At 35.2% G+C, this 24,656-nt stretch overlaps 1 protein-coding gene across 1 annotated transcript in view; it reads left to right on the top strand.

Moving 5' to 3' along the window:
• LOC115422428 (plexin-A1-like) overlaps positions 1-24,656 on the top strand; it is an 837,453-nt gene that overhangs the window by 682,386 nt on the left and 130,411 nt on the right. The window contains 5 exon segments of the mRNA XM_030138774.1: positions 4,228-4,297; positions 4,299-4,375; positions 9,044-9,181; positions 15,869-15,891; positions 15,894-16,035. Of these exon segments, the coding sequence (XP_029994634.1) occupies positions 4,228-4,297; positions 4,299-4,375; positions 9,044-9,181; positions 15,869-15,891; positions 15,894-16,035 (450 nt within the window).

Here is a 24,656-nt window from a genome sequence, read left to right as displayed (position 1 = left end):
ACCCATAAATAGCTGGAATAGGCTCCAGCGACCCCCATGACCCTAGTGAGGATAAAGCAGGTTCAGAAAAGGAATGAATGAATGACTTTCAACATTTTTGGTCACACTAGGCACTTTTCCATTGGACATCTGCGCAAAACTTTACTGTTATTTACTAAATGTCGAAAAAACAGAAGTGCGTAATGTCAATTTTTCTATGAAATCACAAATGTGATGATTTGTTTATTTATTATCGCGAGATGACGCGAGAAGTCATTCCATAAACATGGCGACGAACATAAATATGGTGTTGATTTACAGATATATTCATTATTATTATATATTACCCCTCTATCCCGTACCAAAGTAAAAAATGATTAGTTTTTCAGGTGTGTCCACTAGGAGTGTGTATTGGCAAGAATCTGGCGATATGATACAAATCACAGTACTAGGACCATGATACAGTATATCACGATATATCACGATACAGTTAAAAGGCAATTTTTTGTTTGTTTCTTTTTTTTTTTTTAATGATTATTTCCTTGAAGAATTGAATTACACCAGAAATATGCACAAATACGAAACACATTTTTATTTGATCAGAACAGGATCTAATGCTATATCACAAAATTTTCCTGTTAAAACTTAAATTAGGTTTTACAGACATTACAGTTTAAGATCCTGTTCAAATGTTCATATTCAGAACTAACATCAGAACATTATTTTTGTACAATCCCAACAAAGGAACTAACATTATTTAAGAAAAGAGTGTTAAATAATAATAAATAAAATATAAAAAAAAAAAAAAAAAACTCCACAATATCTGCATTTGAATAAACTTTTAATATCGATACAGTATTGTGAAATGAAATATCGCGATATATTGCAGAAGTGATATTTTCTTACACCCCTAATACTTACACATATTATATTCTGTTTTTTTTTACTTGTATCACCCAACCTCCCTTAAACTTAAAGACTGGAGCTTTAAACTACAGGAAAACACAATGTTATTGACAGTCTGTGTCTAGAGTTTCTGTTAGTATTTATGGTTCATTGCCAGCCGTGTCATTTCATTTAAAGTGAGTGTAATAACAGACTGGATGTTACAAATTATAATCAGAGCTTATTGACCTAATTTCAGCCCCCTGCTGACTCTGTGGTGACAGACATTTTACCAGCTGGTGGTTGCTCACTTACTTTGTTGTGTAACTTCTCCATTATACACAACCTTGTTCGTATACCTGAAGTCTGACAGCACTGTGTTGAGTCCAAAAAACTGAAGATACAACATCATCTCAGACGGAAAACTCACTGTCATGTTTTCTAGTGACTGTATCTGATGCAAGTGTAGCCAGTAAAAACTATACGGATTCAGATTCAGTGTTTGGATCGAATTTTTAAGGTGAATTCTAATTCTTTATTTATATAAATATTTATATGAATACCAAATTTCTTATTTTTATCTTTATATTTAATTAGTCTTATCTTATCTTATCTTACTTTATTTTATTTTCTCTTATCTTATCATATTGGATCTTACCTTACCTTACCGTATCTTGTCTTATCTAATCTTATCTTACTTTATTTTATTTTCTCATATCTTATCTTATCTTACTTTATTTTATTTTCTCTTATCTTATCGTATTGGATCTTACCTTATCTTATCTTATCTTATCTTGTCTTATCTTAGCTTAGCTTATCGTATCTTATCTTACTTTATCTTATCTTATCCTGTCTTATCTTATCTTATCTTATCTTATCTTGCCTTGCCTTGCCTTGCCTTACCTTACCTTACCTTACCTTATATTAGCTTATCTAATCTTACCATACCTTATCTTATCTTACTTTATTTTACCTTATCTTATCTTACTTTATCTTATCTTATATCTTATCTCACCATACCTTATCTTATCTTATCTTTTCTTATCTTATCTTATCTTATCTTATATCTTATCTTACCGTACCTTATCTTATCTTATCTTACTTTATCTTATCTTATCTTACCTTATCTTACCTTATCTTAACTTATCCTATCTTATCTTAACTTACTTTATCTTATCTTATCTTATCTTATCTTACCTTATCTTATCTTATCTTACTTTATCTTATCTTATCTTACTTTATCTTATCTTATCTTACTTTATTTTTCCTTATCTTATCTTATCTTACTTTATCTTATCTTATCTTATCTTACTTTATTTTTCCTTATCTTATCTTACTTTATTTTTCCTTATCTTATCTTATCTTATCTTATCTTATCTTATCTTATCTTATCTTATCTTATCTTATCTTATCTTATCTTATCTTATCTTATCTTATCTTGCCTTGCCTTGCCTTGCCTTGCCTTGCCTTGCCTTGCCTTGCCTTGCCTTGCCTTGCCTTGCCTTGCCTTGCCTTGCCTTACCTTACCTTATCTTATCTTATCTTATCTTATCTTATCTTATCTTACCTTACCTTACCTTACCTTACCTTACCTTACCTTATCTTATCTTAAACCTTGCACAGAACACACAAACACACACTATCTGCAGTTAGAACCCACTCACAGATCCCAGGACCCACACAGAACCAACACTGACCCACTCAAATACAGGATATGATTCTACATCTTTGTTTTTTTGTGTGCGTTTGTAAATTCCATCTGCGGTCCCTCTCCATTACTACCTACACATATGCTCTTTCCTTTATTTTCCCCCTCCCTTCATCCTGACATTTACGGCTCTGCGGGGTCATCCACAGCGGAGGAATTGAGTTCACGCAGATCAAACAATCTCTCTGTAGTGCATTTAGTTGTGAAGTGACGCGTGTTGAAATGAAGGGCATCTCTATGCAAATATTACACATACATCACTTCCTCCATACATTATCCCTGCGTCATTTCATCCATTTCAACTTTTTTTTTTTTTTTTTTTTTAATAAATTCTGGATCTTTCATGTTCTACCTTTTCCACTCCTATGAATTCCACTTCTATTGTGTCAGGTATTTTGCTGCAGTGTACAATACATAGGTGGTCATGTGACTGACCATTGATTTCATCTTGCTGAGTCTAAAGCACACGGTTAAAGACTATAGGGACTGCAGATGGAAAAATGTAGACCCCCACAGCTCTGCACCGACATAAACGGCTGCATTTGCGTAAGAAAGTCCCTGGTTTTGTGGTTAATTTTCACTAGTGCTGTCTTTACAAAGCACTCACACTACATGCTTTAACCCTTTCATGCACAAATTATGAGAACCTTAGTCAATATTTTTTTTCTTGAGTGTTTTTGTTCCTCTTTCGGCATGAAAAAAACAATGCAATTGATTTTTTTTTTTTTTTTTTTTTTTTATGAACGTATTTTTCATGGAGTTACAAAAATGTCCATTCAGCTGGACACCATGCATTTAAGTTTGAAGCAAAGAAACATTTATTTAAAATCATCAACAGAAAGTGATATACTGTTTGAAAACTATGAAATAAAAACATTTTTAATGCCACTAATTGCTAAATTGCTACTGTTTTCTCACATTTTTATCACACTCTAATATTAGTTATTACTCATTTCATGGAGATAATATCCTCCTGAGACCCAGGAAATGGGACAGTTTTAGCTTTTTTTACATTAAAAAATTGTCTTGATTGGAAACTGCATAATGCAACAGGTTTTTAAGATACATTTTTTAAAACTACTTATATTTATTGACTGATTTTATAATGGAATGTCCTTTGTAATGGACAGTATTTTTAACGTAAAACTGTCAAACTTTTGTCCCCTACAGAGGACAAAATGCATTGCTGGGTCTCAGGAGGATATGCAAACCCCCCCCCCCCCCCCCCAAAAAAAAAAAAAACAACAGAAATTTGTTTGTTAATTACAGTCTAATAGCAATTAACAATTGATTTCCACTAAAACATGTTACTGCAGATCAGGTTTATCAAGAACAGCAAAGTTACAGTAATTGTATGAATTGCAGTGTTTTGAATGATGCATGAGAGTCCTGATACGGAACTAAAACAACAAAACCCATGAATAAACAATAGAACAGCCGTAGAATAACTGTCCACTGGAGTGACCACTATGCATGAAAGGGTTAATATTTTATAATAGGGGTGCATATACTTTGGTGTATCCTAGTGGTAATATGTGGTTATAGTGCAGATGAAAACTGACTTAAATACTGCGCCCCACCAAAAAGTAATTTCCCCAGCTGCCACTGGCTCACTCTATTTACCCTCCTCTGTCCACCCTTCTCATCCTCTACAGAATAGTGTGTCTGCTAAACGATGCGACTGGATACAGAGTCCAAGAGGCTCAGGTGGAAGTCTGCGTGAGGGGACTGTGTCAACGACTACAGAGCTCTGTCGCCGAGGCCCTTCACCTTTGTGGTAAGAACCAGCAGGATGGAGCTTCAGTTACAGTAGTGGTTCCAGGAGGACTTTCATAGTACAAAATAAAGTGTTGAATAAAATAAAATAACAATAAATAAAAATGTGGAACACCATCATCTTCTACAACATAAATTCAGCGTAACGTGTTCGCACTTGAAAACCCTCGGTCTTTAGTCTACGCCGGGGTTTCTTTATCATTTCCTTATCATTGAGAACTCCTGGTGCGCACTAAAGTTTTTGCACATATGGACGGACAGACGGACGACGAACTGATGACAATACCCTGCAGTGAGGGCCAAGGGTAACCAGTAAAACCCACGGAATTAGACAAAAGATGGAGACACTTAGTTTATGTTCAGTTAATGATGTATTTTCCTGAAAAAGTCACACTTTCTTCAGTTTTTACCCTCGGCCCTCACCGCTGGATATTGTCATCACTTCGTCGTCTGTCCGTCCATACATGTAAAAACTTTGGCGTGGACTAACAGCTTAGGGTTTTCAAGTGCGGGCACATTATGTTCTCTTTTTTGATATAATTAGCTCCACCAGGAGGTATTGTGATCACTTTGCTTTGTGTGTTTGTTTGTTTGCTAGCAACTTTACGGGAAAACTATTACAACCATTTTTATCAAATTTTACTCACAGATAGGCCTAGGCCCAGGGATGAACCCATTAAATTTTGGGCCAAGTAGGCCAAAGTTCAAGGTCACAGCAAGGTCATAAAATCTCAAATTTTCCGATCTCTCATCATAGAGCAATTTTCGAAAATTCATAAAAAATTCAAAATGACTCCAATTAGCCTCCAATTTGATCCACCTGTAGCTTCTAATAATGTCTTGTATCTGGCATAAAATTGTCAACACCCACTGTGGAATGTGGACTCTGTGGACATTTCAATTTAACACTGAAAATCCCATTTACGACACGTTTTTTATTCTAACTCAACAAATATTGACATGCACACCATTCGGGGTGCTTGGCGGAGGTTTACGTTCTCTGAACACTTTTTACCTTTAAATTTACTCTGAGCTTTAACCCTAGGGGTCTGAGCCTATTTTGGCCATTTTTGAGTACTTTTGATTTTGCCTTTATATACTATACAGGGTGTCCCATAAGTCTCCATACATAGGAAAAATAACGTTTCTTGACATAAACCATTTTTATTTATATAATATGCTCTATATGACTGCCATTTTGTCGGGAACACATTTCAATGCATGTCCTCCACTGCTGAAGAACTATAAAGAAGAAATATAAAGAAATTCATGTTAGAACCATATATGTATGGAATGTATTATGTCTCCTATGTATGGAGACTTATGGGACACCCTGTAGAAAGAAATGTTTACCATACCTATGTTTGGTATCTGTTTTTTCAGCACAACTTCATCTATTTCATTTGCCAATTATTTTTTTTCACTTTAACCTACTATATCAACACCAAAGGACAAAAAACACACAAAAAATATAAAATCAATTTGAAAAATGTATATAATTTATTGCGTAAATGACACAGAGAGGCTTAACAAACCTTTTCAAAGACTTTAAAAGTGAATATTGGTTCCAGATATTCGGTACATAAAATTAAAATTGTAATAAATTAAAACTATACTCAAATATTTGACATAAAAGCATATCTTTACATAGGCGTTTTCTACGGTTTTCTCACCACCCCCCAGTCCTCCCAGTTACCTATAATCCTATTGCAGTTTTTGGATTAGAATCCGCAGATTCAGCTAGTTTTTCCCATTTTGAAAAAGGACCTAAAATGACGAAGATATGGGAAGAAATATAATGTTTGCTTTATATCGCTATAATAACGCTATATCGCTTGTTTGCTCCGGTTTCAAACCGTCATATCTCCGATTATATTTGCTTTATCAACATCAAATGAAAAGTGGGAGAGTGTTTCAAGTCCGCACTTTCAAATGCAATTATCACCAGTGGTCTATGTGACCGACTTCCAATGTCAGTAAATTAAATCAAGGAAAATATCAGATTTAAACTGAAAAATACAAATGATAATATTAGAATATTTAGAGCTCATGTAGATCATGTCGAGCAGGGGTCTCAAACTCAGTTACTTTCAGGGGCCACATTCAGCCAGATTTGATCTCCAGTGGGCTGAACCAGTAAAATAATAGCATAATAACCTATAAATAATGACAATTCCAAATTTTTGTCTGTTTTAGTGCAAAAAAACCCCCATTAAATTATAAAAATTCTTACTTTTATAAACTATCCAAACAAAAAAGATGTGAATAACCTGAAAAAATGGAAATTTCTTAATAAAAATAAGTGCAGTTTTAACAATATTATGCCTCAACTTATCATTTCTACATGTGCATCATGGATCGGATCTGCAAAGACACTAAACACTTAGTAACAGACAGAAAATTGTTAAAATTGTGCTTAATTTTCTTTAGACTTTTCAGGTTGCTTATATTTATTCAAGTTATTCACGTTTTATTGTTATAGGATAGTTTGTAAATGTAAATATTTTCAGAATTTAATATTATTTTTTGCGCTAAAACAAAGACACAAATTTGAAGTTGTCATTATTTGTAGGCATACCGTAATATTATTTTTTTCACATCAAACCGAGTCATTATTTTTTGTAGGTTATTATTATTATTTTACTTGGGATCATATTGAACCTGGACTAAAATGAGTTTGGCAGCCTTGACTGTGGAATTTTTGCACTTTGCAAATTCATCCCACGGGCCGGATTGGAACCTTTGGCGGACCGCAATTGGCCCCCAGGATGCATGTTTGAGACCCCTGATGTAGAGCTTTTATGAATGTCTACATAAATAATGGAAAAAATATAGGAAAATGCTAAATACAAAGAGTAATGTTATAATAAATGATGATACAGGGTGACACAAAAAAGGGGAACTTTTTAACAATTCAATAAAACCAAGAGTGATGGAAGAAAAATATTTTATTCATAGTAACTGAAACCTTAAAACATGCCATTTAAGAAACAATGATGGAATTTTCATTTTTTAAAAATTACTTCCTGTAGATGGCGTCCTCCTGTACGAATGCATTCTTGAAATCTGCTGTTGAGATTCCTCATTGACCGCTGCAACATCTCAGCTGGGATACTGTGAATTTCATCCTGAATTCTCTGTTTTAACTCATCCACAGTTCTTGGTCGAGTCGTGTACACTTTACTCTTGAGATAGCCCCACAAGAAAAAATCACAAACGGACAAATCTGGCGATCCAGGGGGCCAGGGAACGTTACCGAATCTTGGGGTTACACGGTTACCGAACAATTCTCGCACAGCCGCCAATGGTTACTAAAATGGGGTGTGTTTACTTGCTCAAGGTCACTGTCTCGCAGTGCTGGCACTTGCTCATGTCTGCCAATACGCACTTCAAAAATTCCCGTTTTTTTTGGGTCACCCTGTAATTTTAAAAATACAAGTACAGGGTGACCATAGTAACCATTGGCGGCTGTGTGAGAATTGTTTGGTAACCGTGTGATCTCAAGATTCGGTAACGTTCCCTGGCCCCCTAGATCGCCAGATTTGTCCGTTAGTGATTTTTTCTTGTGGGGCTATCTCAAGAGTAAAGTGTACACGACTCGACCAAGAACTGTGGATGAGTTAAAACAGAGAATTCAGGATGAAATTCACAGTATCCCAGCTGAGATGTTGCAGCGGTCAAGGAGGAATCTCAACAGCAGATTTCAAGAATGCATTCGTACAGGAGGACGCCATCTACAGGAAGTCATTTTAAAACTAGAAGCACTCGGAGAGCGCAGACCTCCGCCAAGGCTGATCAGTGCCCCCCCCCCCCCCCCCGTGGGCCCCCCCATGCCAAGGAGGTTATGTTTTTGCCAGGGTTTGTTTGTTTGTTTGTCTGTCTGTTTGTCTGTCCGTTAGTGTGCAACATAACTCAAAAAGTTATGGACAGATTTTGATGAAATTTTCTGGTCTGCGCCCCCCCCGTGGGCCCCCCCACCCTTGATCACCACCAAAATTTAATCATTTCTTCCTCATCCCATTTCCAACAAACCCTGAAAATTTCATCAAAGTCTGTCCATAACTTTTTGAGTTATATTGCACACTAATGGACAGACAAACAGACAGACAGACAAACAAACAAACAAACCCTGGCAAAAACATAACCACCTTGGCGGAGGTAAAAATGAAAATTCCATCATTGTTTCTTAAATGGCATGTTTTAAGGTTTCAATTACTATGAACTAGAAGCACTCGGAGAGCACAGACCTCCGCCAAGGCTGATCAGTGGCCCCCCCCGTGGGCCCCCCCCCCCCCGATCACCACCAAAATTTAATCATTTCTTCCTTATCCCATTTCCAACAAACCCTGAAAATTTCATCAAAATCTGTCCATAACTTTTTGAGTTATGTTGCACACTAATGGACAGACAAACAAACCCTGGCAAAAACATAACCTCCTTGGCGGAGGTAATAAAATATTTTTCTTCCATCATTCTTGGTTTTATTGGATTGTTAAAAAGTTCCCATTTTTTGTGTCACCCTGTATATCACTTGAAAAAGAAAATAAAAAATAACTTTGGAAGTTGTGACAAAAATAGTTGTGGGTCTTTCATGGTTAATGACTCACAGGACACAGATCTACACTAACTACAGTAACTCTTTCGATTTCAGCCACAGAAACCATTTCATGTGCTTGTATCTCCTCTTTTATCCAGACCTCCGTTCTTTACTCGTATCCAGCCGTCTCAGGGGCCCATTTCCGGCGGGACCCGAGTCACCATCGAGGGAAGTTACCTGAACGCCGGCAGCTACGTGTCTGTCAGCATAGGACCACAGCCGTGCTACTTCAAAAAGTAAGCAGCTTTTTTTTTCTATTTTTTTTTTTTTTTTTGTAACCACAGTGTAAATTAAATTTTAATGATCCCTTTGGGGGAGCTGGAGCATCGCAGCAGAAGAGAACAGGATTTAGATAAGAATAAAACAAATAAAGAATACTTAAGATAGTAAAGTGAATACATAATGACGGCGACTGAAGAAGCACTGGAGATAATACTGGAAAACGCATAAATAAGATAAAGTCATTCCATTTGTTCTTATGTATTTGGTAATATCTTCACTTTGTTCTGATAGAACGTAGTGTATGAGCATGTAATCACTGTGTCAGGTTAGGATTTGTGTTTGTGCAGGTATTTTGTTGCAGTATCTCCTTGTCTGCCCCCATACAGGCTTTTCCTAATCTGCATGTAGCAAAAAAAAAAAAAAAAAAAAGCCAACTATCTGTGCAGGTTGTGGTGCATGTCAAATGAATGGATTAGCCTCTCATAGCTAATCTCTATTAAAGCGACTAATGCTAGCTTTGATGTCCCGGTAGACGTTTCTCCTCGCATTAATCCAACACATTCCACTTGTGCACAACTGTACCACTCACCTCCACTCTGTAATATCTGGCAACCCCCTCACCCCCCCCCCCCTCCCCCGACCACACGACCGTGTTTGTGGCATCAATTTGCCAGATGTGTGTTCCTTGTGAATGAGGTTGCCATGGTAAAAACTGAGGGACAAGGGGTGTAGAAATTGTAGCTTTTCTCTCACCCCACCGCCTATCTGTGAGACTGTTATGGTATACAAACACACACACACACACACATAGACACACACATCCGTCCTGTGAAGTCATGGCCCAGAAAGCAGCCACCACTCAACTGTGCTAAATACATATTAGATAATGGAGCTACTGGGGACTGCACTCAAGACTGCAAATGAAGTTTTATTTTGCCTATGGGACACGCAAGCATGTACACACACATGTACACATATACACGCGTGATGACACACATCGCTACCCATCCCTCCCCCAGTGTTTGTGACTATTGGCATTGATCTTTGTCAGTGCACCAGTCATAGCAGTAAATATAGACACCACTGTTTCTCTGCTGCAAGCATTTTACGACTGACCCAAACATATATAATTGCTTTTTTTTTTTTTTTTTTTTTTTTTTTTTTTTTAAACCACTGATATATTAATATAGAAAATGAACAATGGTGAAATCCATATCTCAACAACATTACAAAACCAGCCCACCAATGGTCTGATCCAGCCCGTGGGATGAATTTGTGAAATGCAAAAAATTACATAATCAAGGATGTTAAAATAATTTTGGTTCATGTTCCACATATAGACCAATATAATGTAAAGTGGACCAGACCAGTAAAATACCATCAAATAACCTCTAAATAATGTTAACTTCAAATTTTTCCTTTTTGTTTTAGTGTAAAAAAAAAAAAAAAAAGAAGAACATTACATGAATATGCTTACATTTCAAACTATGAAATGCCTGAAGAGAAGTAAATGCAATTTTAACAATATTCTGCCTGTTAGTAAATGTTTTGTGTATTTGTAGATGTACTGGGAGCTGTTTAATATTGTTAAAATTGCACTTAACTTTCTTAAGATATTTCAGGTTGTTCATATTATTCACACTGTAAAAAAAAAAATCCTGTTGTTTTCGCGGGAAAAAAAACTGGCAGCTGTGGTTTCCAGAACAATATTGTAAAAAACACATCCAACTGTAAACATATTTACGGAATAACATGTAGATTTAACATTTTAAACATGCAGATTTAACATTTTAAACATACAGATTTAACATTTTAAACATGTAGGTTTAACATTTTAAACATGCAGATTTAACATTTTAAACATGCAGGTTTAACATTTTAAACATGTAGGTTTAACATTTTAAATATGCAGATTTAACATTTTAAACATGTAGATTTAACATTTTAAACATGTAGGTTTAACATTTTAAACATGCAGATTTAACATTTTAAACATGTAGATTTAACATTTTAAACATGTAGGTTTAACATTTTAAACATGTAGGTTTAACATTTTAAACATGCAGATTTAACATTTTAAACATGTAGGTTTAACATTTTAAACATGTAGGTTTAACATTTTAAACATGCAGATTTAACATTTTAAACATGTAGATTTAACATTTTAAACATGTAGATTTAACATTTTAAACATGTAGGTTTAACATTTTAAACATGTAGGTTTAACATTTTAAACATGCAGATTTAACATTTTAAACATGTAAGATAAGATAAGATAAGAAGATAAGAAATCCTTTATTTGTCCCACAATGGGGAAATTCCAGTGTTGCAACACTCATTATAGGACAGTGCAGAAAAAGTTCACACAGAAGGTTTAAAAATAAAAAAAAATTAAAATAAATAAATAAATAAATAAATAAATAAAGATGTGCATGCATTAAAATTATGTACAATATGGATACAAATAAATAAAAGTAGTAGGTAGCATTTTAAACATGCAGATTTAACATTTTAAACATGTAGATTTAACATTTTAAACATGCAGGTTTAACATTTTAAACATGTAGGTTTAACATTTTAAACATGTAGGTTTAACATTTTAAACATGCAGATTTAACATTTTAAACATGCAGGTTTAACATTTTAAACATGTAGGTTTAACATTTTAAATATGCAGATTTAACATTTTAAACATGTAGATTTAACATTTTAAACATGTAGATTTAACATTTAACATTACTGCAGATCAGGTTTATCAAGAACAGCAAAGTTACATGATGCATAAGTGTCCGCTGTGTTGGCTGATATGGAACTAAAACAACGAAAGTCATGAATATACAAGAGGAGAGCAGTAGAATAACTGTCCACTGGAGTGACCAGTATGCATGAAAGGGTTAATTGTTAACACAAAAATCTTTTCACATAACCAACTTTGCATTGTATTGTCACTTCCAGGTTTTTTATGTCGCAATTTTACAACTTTTTGGTGTTAATTCTACAGTCATTTTTTACAGTGCACATTTTTAAGAAAACTTTGTAGATGTACACATTGTCATTACGTAATTTAAACTTTTTTCACTAATTATTCACTGCTTCGGTCCACTTCAGATCATACTGGGCTGAATGTGGCCCCTGAACTAAAATGACTTTGACACCCCTGGATTAGATGTTTAGGCTTTGGCAACAGATTCATGAGCTTCTTCCATAAAATCATCTCTATGAGCCCTCAGAGTTTTGCACAGGCCTGATTTTTGCTCTTTCTTCTTCTATTCTTTTTTTTTTTTTTTTTTTTTTACTTACTAACCATGACAAACACAGCCAGCAAGCTGTTCAGCCAAAACCTTTATTATGTATGCGATCCTTTATTATAATGATTATATCATTACCCTAGTGCTTGTCACGCTGGAGTCGGGTCACGGACCTTTGATCCTGTGTCCACACACTGGTGTCATGTAAGGTCAGTCTGGGTTGTGTAACTCAGCTCCGCTACACAAAAGCCAGATGTACCATTGTGTGTGTGTGTCCTGAATCCAGCAACAACCAAGATGGTTTTCCTGTTTAAAAAGTTGGACCCAGTAAATCAACAACATGATTTAAGACTGAGAATGAGACAAATTGGTTTTCTACTGTGGGCATTAGTAACTACAACCACAAAGAACAAGAACAAGCAGTTATCTACCAAGTATTTAAGCTTTACCCTCAGTATTAGACGACGAATAAGTAGTGTCTGTCCTGTGATTATTACAGTTTTGTTTTATGAGCGCTAGACAGGTTCTTTATTAATTATTTATTAATTATTTTGGTTTGGTTTGTTTGTTTGTTTGTTTTTAATACTCTAGCAGCAAAACTATTGGTTGAATTCCTACCAAATTTGGTTTATAGATTATACATTGACCCACAATGGAGCTCATTACATTTTGAGAACAGCAGGTAAAACTTCACATTTTTTAAATGAATTTTTAAAACTTTTTTTTTTTTTTCTTTCTTTCCCCATTTACTTATATGGGTGAAATTTCACATGTCTGTCACAGCAAAACTGTTGGTTAAATTCATACCAAATTTGGTTTATAGACTGACAGTGATCCAGAATAGAAGTGATTACATTTTGGGAAAAATAGGTCAAAGTTTACATTTATTATGAATTTTTAAATCTTCTTTCCCTCCATTTACTTATAATTGGTGAAATTTCACGTCTGTAGCAGCAAAACTAGTGCTTGAATTCATATCAAATTGGTTTATAGGTTGACAGTGATCCAAAATAGATATCATTACATTTTGGGAAAAGTAGGTCAAAGTTTAAATTCTTTATGAATTTTTAAAATCTTTTTTTTTTTTTTTCTTCTTTCTCAAGTTACTTATAATGGGCAAAATTCACATGTCCTGTCACAGCAAAACTATTGGTTAAATTCATACCAAATTTGGTTTATAGACTGACAGTGATCCAGAATAGAAGTGATTGCATTTTGGGAAAAATAGGTCAAAGTTTACATTATTATGAATTTTTTAAAATCTTTTTTCCCTCCATTTACTTATAATTGGTGAAATTTCATTTGTCTGTAGCAGCAAAACTATTGGTTGAATTCATACCAAATTAGGTTTATACATTACCAGTGACTCAAAATAGAGCTCATTACGTTTTGGGAACAGTAGGTCAAAGTTCACATTTTTTATGAATTTTTTAAAATCTTTATTTTTTTCCCATTTACTTATAATGGGTGACATTTCACATGTCTGTAGCAGCAAAACTATTGCTTGAATTCATATCAAGTTTTGGTTTATAGATTGCCAGTCATCCAGAATAGATGTCATTACATTTGGGAAAAGTAGGTCAAAGTTTAAATTCTTTATGAATTTTTAAAATCTTTTTTTTTTTTTTTTTTTTTCCCAATTTACTTATAATGGGCAAAGTTCACATGTCTGTAGCAGCAAAACTATTGGTTGAATTCATACCCAAATTAGGTTTATACATTACCAGTGACCCCAAAATAGAGCTCATTACATTTTGGGAAACGTAGGTCAAAGTTCACATTTTTTATGAATTTTTACTTTTTTTCCCATTTACTTTTAATGGTTGAAATTTCACATATCTTTAGCAGCAAAACTGTTGCTTCAATTCATACCAAATTTGGTTTATAGATTGCCATTGACCAAGAATAGATGTGATTACATTTTGGAAAGTAGATCAAAGTTTACGTTTTTTTAATGAATTTTTTAAATCTTTTTTTTTTCCCCTGTTTACTCATGGTGGGTGAAAAATCAAATGTCTGTAGCAGCAAAACTATTGCTTGAATTCATACCAAATTTGGTTTATAGATTGCCAGTGATCCAGAATATATATGATTACATTTTGGAAAAAAAATACGTCAAAGTTTACATTTTTTATGATTTTTAAATATTTTTGTCCCCATTTACTTATAATGGGCGAAATTCCACATGTCTGTAGCAGCAAACCTAGTGCTTGAATTCATTTCAAATTTGGTTTATAGATTGACAGTGATCCAGAATAGATGTCATTACATTTTGTGAAAAGTAGGTCAAAGTTTAAATTCTTCATGAATTTTTAAAATCTTTTTTTTTTTTTTTCCCCAATTTACCTATAATCGGCAAAATTTCACATGTCTGTAGCAACAAAAGTGTTGCTTGAATTCATACCAAATTGGTTTATACATTACCAGTGACCCAAAATAGAGCTCATTACGTTTTGGGAACAGTAGGTCAAAATTAATATTTTTTATGATTTTTTTTTTTTTTTTTTTTTTTTTCCCATTTACTTTAATGGTTGAAATTTCACATGTCTGTAGCAGCAAAACTGTTGCTTCAATTCATACCAAATTTGGTTTATATATTGCCAGTGATCCAGAATAGATATGATTACACTTTGGAAAAAAATAGGTCAAAGTTTACATTTTTTTTAAATTTTTTAAGGTCCCCCCCCCCCCCCCATTTACTTATAATGGGTGAAATTCAAATGTCTGTAGCAGCAAAACCATTGGTTGAATTCATACCAAATTGTGTTTATAGATTGCCAGTGATCCAGCATAGATATGATTACATGTTGTGAAAATAGGTTAAAGTTTAAATTTTTTATGAATTTCTTATTTTTTTTATTTTTTCTCATTTGCTTATAATGGGTGAAATTTCACATGTCTGTAGCAGCAAAATTATTGATTGAATTTATATCAAATTTGGTTAAGAGATTACCAGTGATCCAGAATAGATGTCATTACATGTTGGGAAAAGTAGGTCAAAGTTCAAATTTACATCTTTTTTTTTTCCCATTTAATTATAATGAACAAAATTTCACATATCTATAAAAACATCAATTTGGTTTCAATTCACTTCAGACTTGGCACATATACAGAGGCAGTTGATATGCTGACATCAACACACATATAGACATGATGACATCAACTGGATCGATGGCAAAATAAACTACAATACGTGCGAGGGGCGGGGTTTGTTTTTGTGCAGGACCTCCCTCACTCGTTCACACTGATGGACATTATTTTTCTCTACATAATAGTGTGATGTTATGCATCTTTTCAGCTCTTCTTTTTGTTTTCTTGTCTTACATTTTAGATTATTTTTGACTTTTACGTGAAAATAGGACACATCTGTTTCTGTGTGTCCGTCCTGTGAATGTACAGTATATTTGTCAGATGTCATACATTACGTCCTCTTCTGTTTTTGTGTCTGTCCAGGAGAAACGCCCGAGAGATCGTGTGTGTACTCCAGCTGGACTGAGCCCAGGCAGCGCATCAGTGTTGGTGGACATCGATGACGCTGAGCTCAGAAACCCTGAGGTCAAGTTTAACTACACAGAGGACCCCACTGTCCTACGGATTGAACCCGACTGGAGCATCGCCAGGTAACGGGGCTGTGTTTATTTATTTGTTTTTAACCTTTAACTTTCTTATGCTCAGTCAATCAGAGGTCAGAAAACATTGCTAAAAGCCAAGTAGGTAGTTCAGACAAACCTGCATGAGACTGTTGAGTTTTTACCATCTGTCACCTTGGCAACTCATGGTTTTGCCAAATTGCAACAACAAATATCTGTGCACTTGTTTGGTAGAAAGCTTTGGCCCTTACGCTCTTCAAATGGATCCAAGCAGCACAAAAATGACCTTAAGATAGAGAAGTAACAGCACTTAACTAAAAGGTGCGGTTCTACTGGAGACTGAATTAGTGCAAACATCACAGAAAGTTCAAGGCTCAAACCAAACAAGTTCATTTTCTAATACAACCAGGTGTAATCCTGTTTAACTAAAGAAATTATTGGAAAATGATAAATACAAATAAATAGAATTTCCCAGATCATGAGATAAATGTCGTAGACAGGGATGATTAGTGTTTTGTTTTTTGTCTTTTTTTGTATAATGTGTCAAGGAGGCGGAGTTCTTTAACCCTTAGAGGTCTAGCCTATATTGGCCATCTTTTGAAGCACTTTGATTTTGCCTTTATATACTATTTAAAGAAACTGTTTACCATACCCATGTTTGGTATCATTTATTTCAGCACAACTTCCTCTGTGTCATCTGCCTATTATTTTTCACTTAACCCTTTCATGGCATAGTGGCACTCCAGTGGACAGCTATCTACAGTGTTCTCTTGTATATTTATGGATTTTGTTGTTTTACTTGCATATCAACCTACACACTGGAAGCCTATGCACATCGCATAATATAACTGCAATTCATACCATTACTGTAGCTTTCTGTTCTTGATAAACCTGATCTGCAGTGACATATTTGAGCATAAATCAACTGCTCATTATTATTAAAATGCAATTAACATTTTTTTGATAAGAAAAAGATGTGTTTTGTTTTTTTTTTTTTGCACATCATCTGAGGGTGTAGTAACTGATATTATAGTATGTTAAATGTGAGAAACATCAGATTAGCAGCATTACAAATGTTTTATTTCTAGTTTTCCCACACAGTACGTCGCTTCAAAAATGAAACGCATGTGTCCAGCCGAGTGGACATTTAGTAACTTCTTGAAAATAGGTTCATTAAAAAAAAAAAAAAAAATCACGTTGTTTTTTTTTGCTTTTTATTTTGCCTAAAGAGGAATAAAAAAAAACTCAGAAAAAAAAAAAATCTTGATTAAGATTCTCATAATTCATGCATGAAAGGTTTAACCTTCTATATCAACACAACAGGTCAAAAAACACACCAAAAAATACAAATTCAATCTTGAAAACTTGTATATAAATTTATTGCAAAAAAGTAACACAAAAGTATGCTTAATGAACCTTTTCCAAGACTTTAAAAGTGGATATCGGTTCCAAATATTAGGTATATAAAATCAAAATTGTAATAAATTATAACTATACTCAAATATTTGACATAAATGCATATCTTTACATTGGTGTTTTCTACGGTTTTCTCATCCCTCCCGGTTTCCGCATCCAGTTCAGGTGGGGGTCATTCTCACCCTTACCTGTAACGCTAATGCAGTTTGTGGATTAGAATTTGCAGATTAGGCCAGTTTTTTTCCGTTTTGAAAAAGGACAAAAAATTACAAAGTTATGGTAAGAAATCTAACACACACCCCCCACACACACCTCATTTTTATACTTTTACTCACATTTATTACACTGGGTTACAAAAAATGTTTTTTGCAAGTTGTCTAGGTTTTTTCAACTGAATTAGGACCATTTTGCACCGCTAAATCCAAAAATGACATCTGTTTTTCTCAATCAGGTCAGGTTTTTTCTGCTAATTTGATTTTGAAAATTTGATCTACTCACAAAATTGATTACATTTTTGTGACTTTATCAGTTGATTTTTTATATAGTTCTCATCCAAAATAGGTTTTAAGAGAAAAAACAAAATCATTTTCACAAGCACACTTTATGAAACTTGTGACTTGATTCCTGTTTAGGTACAATGGTGTATTCCACCGCAGATGTAGCAGAATACGTCAGGCTTATTTTTGCAAGATCTTCTAGTCGAAGCCACTTCATTCACCTGTAATATTAAAAAAAACATTATCATAAATTGGCAAAAACTAAAATCTTCAGAACTCATTTATTGTAGAGAATATGAAAGAATTTTGTATATATGAGGTGAAAATGCCCATTAAATGTAAGCAAAAATGTTTAAAAACCAATATGTAGCTAGTTCAGAAAGTTGACCTGATTGAGCAAAATTAATGTGATTTGTGGATTCAGCACACCAAAATGATCCTAAATCAGCTCAAAAAACTTAAAACAATAAATTTGTTGTTGACCAGTGTACTATGTAAAAACAAACAAAAAATTAGTTTTAAAAGAAATTTAAATTACGGTCTAATAACAATTAGCAATTGATTTAGATTCAAATATGTTACTGCAGATCAGGTTAGCAAGAACAGGAACAGTACTATGGTATGAATTGTAATGTATGGGGGTTTGGATAACAGGGACGTTGCACAGGATTATAGAGGGGCAGGGGCTCAAAGTCACAAAAGGGCAGTATGTGTGCACCCAGTATTTTTTCAGGCCTTACATAAACACAATATGTGGCTTAATGTAAAATGAATAAAGTAGCTATAGATAACAACAACACCTATAGTAGTGTACATGTGTAGCTGTGAGTGATGCAATTGCTGTTTCTCTTGTGTCAACAAATTATTGTCAAAATGGTATCATAACACTGGGTTACAAAAATATGTTTTTTGCAAGTTGTCTAGGTTTTTTCAACTGCATTAGGACCATTTGCACCGCTAAATCCAAAAATGACATCTGTTTTTCTCAATCAGGTCAGGTTTTTTTGCTAATTTGATTTTGAAAAATTGATCTTCTCACAAAAATATAATAATTAATACCAAAATAAGATTGGTAAGCACACTTTATGAACTTGTGACTTGATTGCTCTTAGGTACAATGGTGTATTCACCGCAGATGCAGCAGATACGTCAGGCCTTATTTTTGCAAGATCTTCTAGTCGAAGCCATTTCATTCACCTGTAATATTTAAAAAAAAAAAACATTAATCATAAATTGACAAAAGTAAAATCTTCAGAACTCGTTTATTGCAAGAAATACGAAAGAATTTTGTATCATATGATGTGGAAAATGCCCATAAATGTAAGCAAAATGTTAAAAAGCCAATATGTAGCATTGTTCAGAAAGTTGACCTGATTGAGCAAAATGAATGGATTTTTGGATTCAGCACACCAAAATTATCCTAAATCAGCTCAAGAAACTGAAACAATAAATTTGGTGTTGACCAGTGTTATTTATACTGGGACCAGACCATATGTTTATATAACAGTTTAAATCGGTGGATATTTTAGGCATTGCTTGTGTTGAATATCCAGACTGTTGCAAAGTTTCACATCATCATGTCAGTGCACTCATTCTGATTTATTTTTTTGCATTTTTTTTTTTTTTTTTAATTTCCTGTGACTTACTCCCCGTCACACTTACTAATAACGGTTGTTTGGATAAACACTGAAACACCATCAAGTCCAGGATTCCAGTTTTAGGGGAAATCTAATGCAGGTTTTGGTGCCTGATTACAGACTTGATACTGGTTTGACTAATGTTTATGGGCAGTTGGCTGCGTTTTATCCAGATAAGCGGCACCTTCCTGCAGCTTCAGCGGTGTGAGCAGACTTAAACGTTAGATAAGAGCTCTGACAGGGAGGTTGGGTGGACGGGTAAAGTGATGGAGCTCGCAGTGATTGTTCACATAGATGCAGCTAGACATTTAGATTTGATGGAATCATCGTCATCATCTTCATCATCAGTAGCAGCCACAGCGGTGGATCAGACCAGGGTAAATATGAGCCTGTCAGTTCATACAGTCCATTTAATTGTTGACTGAGATTCATGATTAAGAAGTTGTCTGATGCTAGTCAGCTGATGACTTGTAAGACATTAAAGCTCGGCCTTAATTCGATGTAACTTCCAGTTTTCTAAGATGCCCAGTCTCCCACAGCCTGTCATTCAGCCTAGTGTGTTCTCAGCTAAATGAATGAAGAGCTTCCACTGTTCAGCACTGAATATGACAGAGCATCACTGGGAGTACACCAGCAGCAGAGACTCCATTAGAGAGATTTACTGACAGGGTGGGCACCACACACACATATATACACACATATATACACACAGATATACAAACACATACACAGGACGCACATACACAGATGCACACATCTGTAACATACACACACATATACAAGCGCATACACAGACGCGCATACACACACATGCGCATACACACCATGCGCACACACACACATACACACACATATCTAACACACACATATACAAACACATATACAGATGCACATACACACACATATGTAACACACTCACAGATGCACACAGACACTGCACATCTGTAACACACACAGACATACACATCTGTAACACACACACACAGACACACCACATACATACAGACACACACACATGCACACGTACACATCTGTAACACACATGCACACATCTATAACACACACAGATACACGCACACATCTATAACACACATAGACACACACAGACACACACACATCTGTAGCACACACAGACACACACACATCTATAACACACACAGACACAGGTACATCTATAACACACACACACAGACACACATGTCTAACACACACAGACACACACAATGTAGCACACACACAGACACGCACATCTATAACACACACAGACACACACACACACATCTGTAGCACACACAGACACACGCACATCTACAACACACACAGACACACACACATCTATAACACACACAGACACACACACATCTATAACACACAGACACACACATCTGTAGCACACACAGACACACAAAGACACACACAACCACACATCTGTAACACATATACACGCACCACATGCATATCTATAACCACACATCTATAACACACACAGACCCACCCTCATCTATAACACACACAGACACACACACTCTGTAAAACCAGACACACACATCTGTAAACACACACACACACATCTATAACACGCACAGATACACACACGCATCTATAACACACAGACACACACAGACACACACACATCTGTAGCACACACAGACACACGCACATCTATAACACACACACACACACACACAAACACATGTGTAATACACACAGACACACATGTATAACACACACAGACACACATGTATAACACACACAGACACGCACATCTATAACACACACAGACACACACACACACACACACACATCTGTAGCACACACAGACACACGCACATCTACAACACACACAGACACACACACATCTATAACACACACAGACACACACACATCTGTAGCACACACAGACACACAAAGACACACACACACACACATCTGTAACACATATACACGCACACACGCACATCTATAACACACACAGACACACACATCTATAACACACACAGACACACACACACACACACATCTATAACACACACAGACACACACACATCTATAACACACACAGACACACACACATCTGTAGCACACACAGACACACAAAGACACACACACACACACATCTATAACACACACAGACACACACACACACACACATCTGTAGCACACACAGACACACAAAGACACACACACACATCTGTAACACATACACACGCACACACGCACATCTATAACACATACAGACACACACACACACACACACACATCTATAACACACACAGACACACACACATCTATAACACACACAGACACACTAAGACACACACACACACATCTGTAACACATACACACGCACACACGCACATCTATAACACACACAGACACACACATCTATAACACACACAGACACACACACACACATTTATACACACACTGACACACACACACACACACATACACACACACACACACAGACACACACACACACACACATTTATAACACACACTGACACACAAACACACACACACAGGACACACACAAACACACACACAGACACACACACCACACACTGTACTGGTCTATATGATGGATCTGTGCACTACAGACTCTCAGTGGCTTCTGTGACGCCACAGTGTAGCTGTGTTTTATTTCTCTGTGGGAGGTTGGTGGACTTTCTCTGTGTGATGTATGGGACGTTTTCACTCTATTATTGCTGCTTTCCAAGCGGCTGCTACACCTGTCAAACTTTCTGCTGCTGTTCACGTCACATGTAGCTCATACTGATGAGTGGGACAGATTTGGGGTTGAAATGTAGACTTTGACAGGTTCGCTTCCTCTTACAGATGATTGACAGTCAATGTGGGAACGGGGTTTCTCAAATCAGTAGCACTTCCACATACTTGGATTTATGTCCTTATCTTCTTCATTTACTGAATATGCCGAACTATTATTAGATACTAACAGATACAACAAGGAAAGGAAGTTGAAATTTCTTCTGGAAAAGGACTGAAACCTAGTGAGTGGAACTGAATGCATATACAGGTGTGGGCAACCTGTGGCTCCAGGATCACATTTGGCTTTTTTGGCTCCATGTGGCTTTGTCAAAAAAACATATGGAAACAATAACTAAATCAATAACTCTTTTTATTTTTATTTATTTATTATTTATTTATTTTTGGGGCACATTCGCTATTATCATCCCAACCTGAAGTTATTCTGATGTGAGGCCTCCCTCTATGTATATGTATACAAGCAAGGAATGGATGAACATGTGAAGATAAAGTTGGAGATTTTACTTAAACACAAGCTGTAATTAGAAATAAAGTTGTCCTCCCGCGAGGGGCAGGTATAAAAAAAAAAAAAAAAGTCATTCTGATGTTTTGTATTTTTTGTATACAGACTGACAGGCAGATGTGCACAGAAAACATACTAAATAGGTCAGTTGTTATAAATGTACATATTGGCAGTGCATGAAAAACTAAGTCATTTAAAATCAAGGTGCAGTTACAATAAATATAAGATAGATTAAAAGGAGATATAAAAGAGGGTAGTGGGATGGGGGGGGGGGTCACTAAATGGGCAAGACTATCTTCTGATGTGTGCATTCAGTGGATTAAAAGAGGGATAAAGGAATTCTTTTACCTGTGTTTTAAAACAATGGGAGGAGGTACTATTCAGAATCTGGTTAAGAAGCGCTGGTAGAAACTACGCTTCTTCTCACTCCTTTTCGAATGTACATTTTTTCTTTTTTCTTTTGCATGTATCACTATTACACTCAACAAAAATATAAACGCACCACTTTTGTTTTTGCTCCCGTTTGTCATAAGCAGAACTCAAAGATCTAAAACTTTTTCTGTGAACACATAAGGTTTATTTCTCTCAATATTGTTCACAAATCTGTCGAAATTTGTGTTAGTGAACACTTCTTCTTTGCTGGATAATGCCATCCACCTCACAGGTGTGGGCATATCAAGATGCTGATTAGACAGCATGATTTTTGCACAGGTGTGCCTTACACTCAAAAAAATGATTCTTGCTCTAATAAACATCAAGTAATATTTTAAAGTAAAATGTAACTGAAATATATGAAATTTAAAGTTTATTTATCGGAAAAGTCAAACATAATGTGAATATGCTTAGTATAAAGTGAAGCTAAACAAATAAATTAAACTTTATTTACTAGATCACATAAAAAGGCTGAGTGTCACAGTCAAAACACAGTTTATGTAAAAGTTTGCATTAACTAAAGCAAATCTGACTGAAGGTATTTAATTTATTCATATTGACTCAATATGATAGAAAAACACATTGTATTAAATCCAACTCTTTACATTAAACTTATGTATAAATTACATGGAAAATATACATGTAATTAAAATACATAAAGTCAACATTTTGGCCTACTTATTTTTTTGAGTGTAGGCCTGGCCACAATAAAAGGCCACTCCAAAATGTGCAGTTTTATCACACAGCACAATACCACAGATGTCACAAGTTTTGAGGGAATATGCAATGGTCATGCTGACTTCAGGAATCTCCACCAGAGCTTTTGCCTGTGAATTGAATGTTCATTTCTCTACCATAAGCCATCTCCAAAGCTGTTTCAGAGAATTCATGAAGAAGACTGTGCGAGGAAAATGGTGGTCACACCAAATACTGACTGGTTTTCTGACCCCCCTGGACCACCCAATACAGTAAAAGTGCACATTTTAGAGTGGCCTTTTATTGTGGCCAGCCTAAGTCACACCTGTGCAATAATCCTGCTGTCTAATCAGCATCTTGATATGCCACACCTGTGAGGTGGATGGATTATCTCAGCAAAGGACAAAGGAGAAGTGCTCACTAACACGATTTAGGACAAATTTATGAACAATATTTGAGAGAAATAGGCCTTTGTGTACGTAGAGAAAAGTTTAGATCTTTGAGTTCAGCTCATGAAAAATGGGAGCAAAAACAAAAGTGTGCGTTTATATTTTTGTTGAGTGTATATGCTTCCTTGGATTTTCATTTCTATATTATGTTGTGCAAAGAGTCAGTTAGTAGCAATCAGGAAGTTTGTATCATTTCCATATTTGAAATGAATCAATTAAAAAAAAAAAAAAGCCT

Source organism: Sphaeramia orbicularis, chromosome 7 (assembly GCF_902148855.1).
Source record: "Sphaeramia orbicularis chromosome 7, fSphaOr1.1, whole genome shotgun sequence".
NCBI lineage: Eukaryota > Metazoa > Chordata > Actinopteri > Kurtiformes > Apogonidae > Sphaeramia > Sphaeramia orbicularis.
The sequence above is the reverse complement of the archived record's forward strand: the minus strand, read 5'-3'. Positions and strand labels throughout refer to the sequence as shown.